The 5,233-nt window shown below is 50.1% G+C and overlaps 1 protein-coding gene across 1 annotated transcript in view; it reads left to right on the top strand.

Annotated features, from left to right (window-relative positions):
* Positions 1-5,233, top strand: part of LOC107213784 (solute carrier family 2, facilitated glucose transporter member 5) — a 10,320-nt gene that overhangs the window by 1,312 nt on the left and 3,775 nt on the right. Inside the window, exons 3-7 of the mRNA XM_015648599.3 lie at positions 1,298-1,396; positions 2,113-2,273; positions 2,753-2,877; positions 4,672-4,824; positions 4,904-5,029. Coding sequence (XP_015504085.1) covers positions 1,298-1,396; positions 2,113-2,273; positions 2,753-2,877; positions 4,672-4,824; positions 4,904-5,029 — 664 coding nt within the window. The remainder of the gene's footprint in view (positions 1-1,297; positions 1,397-2,112; positions 2,274-2,752; positions 2,878-4,671; positions 4,825-4,903; positions 5,030-5,233) is intronic.

Raw genomic sequence — 5,233 nt, 5'->3', positions numbered from 1 at the left:
CTCTCCCCCTGTGTTTTCTCTCCCTTCTGTGTGACTCTCCCCCTGTGTTTTCTCTCCTACTTTCCCATCAGTGTTAGGCTGGCTGGGGCTCCTTTCACAGCAGTGTTTGGGGAGCCTTGCACAAGGCACTGCTGGGCAATGCCAGTGGTTTTCCTGACAGTGCTGGATGTCAATAATTAACACCAGTGGCTCTTCTAAACTCCTGGAATTTGGTTTATGAGAGCAAGGCAGATGCTTTTCATCACCAATGAGAGAATGGCAGCAGTCTCCTCCCAGAATAAAACAGATCTGAGAGCCTCAGTCTCCTCCTGATCCTGAGATCAACTTGAATTTTGATCTCCTGTAACACCCTAAACTCTGCAGACCCTGGAGCTGAGCTGCCAGAGATTCTGAGGAACAGAAAGAAGCTCCAGTGGCTATTTGGACAAATGTTCAATTAGGGAGATGCCAGAGCCCTCGTGTGGGACCTGAGCTGAGTGCTGGGACAGACAACCTCACAGACTTTATGTCCATTAAGGCTGGTGATGGTGGCAGCAAACGAGATGAAAATGAAAAATGACTTTATTTATGTAGCAGCAGTGAGATGCATTAGTGAATAAAAACCCAGCCAAAAAAAATCCCAACAACCCAGCTCTGTCAACACAGCCTGGGGGCTGCATGGCAGCTAAACTGTTGTGAAAAGTGAGATTTTTTGGATTTTTGTGACGCTGGGAGATGTGTGCCCACAACAGGGTGCTGATCCCACAATTCCCCTCCTCTGTTCCAGTGCAAAATGCAGCTCCTGTAACCCTTCGTGGGCTGCTTGGATAAGTTCTAATTGGCTTCAGGGGCAATCAGATCCATAAATAGTTCTGTCCCAAAATACAGAGGAAGAAAAAACAAACAGGAAAGGGATTTTGCCACTTGATGCAAAAATCCCATCTTTTTACAGCTTTCCCGTGCCAGTATCCTGTGTTATTCCACTGTCCAATTTGCACATTGGGAAAGAATAATTGCATGCAACCTTTTTCCCTGCAGGGTGGTGTTTTAAGAATGGTAACTTGAAAAAAAATTAATCACCCAAATGATTTGTTCCTACCAGCAAAGCAGAGTAAATTGCTCTAATGACCGTGGGCATATCAAGCAGAACAAAATGAGTTGTAATGGAAACAACCCATTGGGCTGTTATAGGCAGCAAAACGAAAGGAAAAACACAGAAAGCGAGACTTCCTTTGTTTTTACTTAAAGTTATTAATGCCTAAAAGCCAGACCCATTTCCAAGGTGGTGCCCATGGTTTTTTTGTCTCTCCCCCTGCAGAAAATGACACTTCCCCTGGCCCTGGCAGCTCTGGTTTCTGCCTTTGGATCTTCCTTCCAGTACGGCTACAACGTGTCTGTGATCAACTCTCCTGCCCCGGTGGGTGAGCCCAGCTGGGAGAGGGGTAACACCCCAGGAATTCCCGGCCCTTCCTGGTGTCTGAATTATTCCCTGCCCTTCGTGGTGTCTGAATTATTCCCTGCCCTTCGTGGTGTCTGAATTATTCCCTGCCCTTCGTGGTGTCTGTGGGCACGGCCTTGTCCCCTCTGTGCCTGGGTGTTGTGTTTTATGGCAAGGCAGACACCCTGCTTCAGGGCCAGCCACACCCAGGCCGCTCGGACCATTCACCCACAAGACATCCATGTGATGGATGGCAAAGAATGGCGTTTATTGTTGGAGAATTTGACATTTTATAACCTGGGCTCACTGTGTTACTCCCATCTGCTTTCATCACAGCCAGGTGCTATTAGCTAATTGCAGGGGTCATTACCATACTAACAGAGAGGGGGGTTTGCTATCTTTCAGTGACATTCTGATCTCTTCCGAGCACCAAAACCTTAATTCAACACCTGGGACAGCTGAGCTCTGGCTGCCTCCCCCTCTGGCCACCAGGCACCTCCTAAAGGGCAGGAACAGTTTTCCAGCCCAGGCTTCTCCATCCCTCTCTTGCACTCATTCCCCAGCTCGCCCATTCCGGATTTTTATTATCAGGACAGTTGTTTTAGGGCAGAGCTTTATGGCATTTGTTGTTATCTAACCTTTCCAGCATGGAAATTGTACTCACTGTGCCAAATGTGCTCTGTGTTTCCCTGCAGTACATGCAAGACTTTTACAACAGGACCTACCTGGACAGGACTGGAGCGCCCATGGACAGCGGATTCCAGACGCTGCTCTGGTCCCTCACGGTGTCCATGTTCCCTCTGGGTGGCCTCTTTGGCTCACTCATGGTGTGGCCCATGGTCAACAACTGCGGCCGGTAAAGTGAGAGCTGGAGCTGAGGTCCTGCCCTCCCTCTGGGAGAAGATAAAAGTCTTCTGGTGATTCAGCCTTGCCCAGCCCTCCAGCAGCCTGAAATTCCCACACACACCTTGAGGGGAGAGCAGGGGATGAGGGAGAACTGCTGGGCTCAGCCACGGCTGTTGGCTCCCGTAAACTGAAGGAATTGATGTGGTTCTGGTGTGGCCAAGGCCGGGCTGTGGGCACTGAGCCAGGCAGGGCAGTGAGGAAAGGAAGCCCTGGGATCTCAGATCAGGCCCAGCTTCTGCTGCTCAGGTTTCCTGAGAAGCTTCACTTCTTTCTGAAACCTTCATTGCCTGCAGGAAAAATGTGGGAATTGCCATTTCCTCCTTGCTCAGGGTTTGGCATGGTGTGAGTTTTGGACAGCGTGACACAGAGGGGATCTCTGCAGCTCAGAAATGCCCAACTGAATCCATCTCTTTTCCTGTTACCCTGCAGAAAGGGCACTTTGCTGATAAATAACCTCTTTTCCATCGCTGCTGCAATCCTTATGGGAACCTCGGAGCTGGCAAAAACCTTCGAAGTAATCATCCTTTCCCGTGTTGTCATGGGAATATTTGCTGGTAAGTGGATGGTAAAGGGAGAGCAATAAATATTTCTTTGGCTGTGGAAAGGTGTTTTATTCTCCCAACAGATGCTTTCACAGGTCGCACACACTTCAGAATCTGCATGACAAGGCTGTGCTTTAGCCCGGTGCAGAAGTCCTAAAGATCTTTGGGAGATAATGGCCCTGGGACTGGAATTTAAACTGCAGGGAGGAGATGTGTGTCTGTAAATGCAGCAATAAACATCTGCTGGGCACTGCAGCTCCCACCACCAGCAAGCCTGCTGAGGATAATCTGCTTTCCCAGACAACTTAAAGCAGATAGTCGACTTCTTTCCTTTTTAACATAACCAGAATAATCCATCAAAAGCATTGCCAGAGCCAACAGTCCAGCCCTGGAACTGACTGTTCTTCCTGCAGGAGAAATGTTAAAAAGGAGGGCTCAGAGCCACTGGGTTTCCTGCAGGGACAGAGGGAAGCCAAGGATATCTGTGTGCTCCTGGTGTGAGTGGCTTTATTGGAGCTGCAGGAGCAGGGGACAAGCAGAACCATGCTGGGTACCCCGAGCACAGCCAGGTCTAGAAAGGTCCTGAGATCCTTTAGGCTCAATTAATTGGCTCTGGGCTGGTGAGACTGGCACACTCCCTGGTTTGTTAATAGCTTGCAAAGACAAATTTCCTGCCTTAGCTCACCAATTGCTACATGTACAGATCGAGGTGCTTTCCCAAGCCAGGTTCTTGTTTTTTGGTTTTTTGTTTTTGTTTTGTTTTGTTAGTCCAATGGTTTTATTTTGGCTTTTGATTCCCTTCAGCCTGGCAGCTGCTCTCAGCACTGGAGCTTGGGATAAATGCTAAGGGTCTTGTTAAATGTGATCCTTCTTTCCAGTTATTTATAACCAAAAACCAAATCCAGCCTGGCTGCCCTGGCTTGTCCTTCTCAGGCTGACCTGGCCTCAGCTGTGGGCGTTGTGCCTGGAGAGGATATGGGAGGATCCCAGTCTCACCCTCTGGCACTGCTGGAATTTGTTTCTGTAGCTTTTAGGCCTTTTAGCTTTCAAATATCAGCCTGATCACCTTTGTAACACCCGGCTCCTGAAGCCCAGGGCCTCTAGAAATGTCAGAGTCGCCTGTGGTCATTTGACTCCAGGAGTTTGGAGCTGCCAGAATTTGCAGCGTAAGCACAGGAGCTGGCAGCTCGCTGGGGTCACTGTGGGCAGCCCTAGAATGTTCCTAAAAATAACCTGTGTCCTTGGTGTCCTTATTAGAGCATAAATACCTATTCCAGCAAGGCACCTGCAACACATCCCAGCCCAGCAAAGCTCTCAGCACAGCCTTACTGAGCAGGGAATTTTTAAAAGCTAACACAGAGTCACTTCCTTCCACTTTCACATCAGTGTGTCTGGAGACTGATTTCTCTTCTCGTTTTAGAGGAAGAAAATGTTCCTCTCTCATCTTTGGAGTTTGTTTCCAAGCCTGAAGCAGCAGGATTTTTGTGTGTCTTGTGCTGTTCCTGGCAGAGCCTGCTGGGAGAAAGCTGCTTTTAGGAGGATGAACACTGAGCACTCAAACCAAGACACCCCCAAATCATTCATCTGCTGGCTCTGTAGGCAAGGAGGCTCCTGCTAATCCTGTCAGACTCCAAAAATGCTTTGCTGCCCAGCAGCTGATAATCCAGACACTCAAAGCAGAAGGGTTTGAGGGTGAAGTTTCTGCACATCCTGTGGTTCAGCAGGAATCTCTTTTGCTCCCCATGGGGAATCAGCAGCTTGCTGCAGCTTGAGCTGCATGTCCAACACTGTTCTCTTAACTTCTAGGCCTGGCTTCCAATGTGGTTCCCATGTTCCTTGGAGAAATGGCCCCCAAAAACCTGAGAGGAGCTATTGGGGTGGTCCCACAGCTCTTCATCACCATTGGCATCCTTGCAGCTCAGATCCTCGGTCTCAACAGCATCCTTGGGAATGCTGAAGGTAAAGCTCTGGCTCAGGCCCTCTCCGTGGGCTCCACAGGGGGAGGATTTCTCTCAGCTCACGTCTGGCCTTGCTGCAGGGTGGCCTGTGCTGCTGGGGCTCACTGGGATCCCGTCCCTGCTCCAGCTCCTGACACTGCCCTTCTTCCCCGAGAGCCCCAGGTACCTGCTCATCCAAAAGGGCAACGAAAAGCAGGCACGGAGAGGTACGGCCCCATCCTGCCAGGGAGGGGAGGGGGGCTGGGATGGACCTGGCTGTGGGACACACACGAGGGGGGAATTCTGCACTGATGTGCTGCTGCTGGGGGAATTCTGGAAATGCTGCTCATGTGGGGATCCCCAGAGCCCAGCACTGCTGCCCAGGGTCACAGCCTGCTGTGCCTTGTTCTGGAGCAGGACAGCTCTCTGTA

This window comes from Parus major, chromosome 21 (assembly GCF_001522545.3).
Source record: "Parus major isolate Abel chromosome 21, Parus_major1.1, whole genome shotgun sequence".
Taxonomy (NCBI): domain Eukaryota; kingdom Metazoa; phylum Chordata; class Aves; order Passeriformes; family Paridae; genus Parus; species Parus major.
The sequence above is the reverse complement of the archived record's forward strand: the minus strand, read 5'-3'. Positions and strand labels throughout refer to the sequence as shown.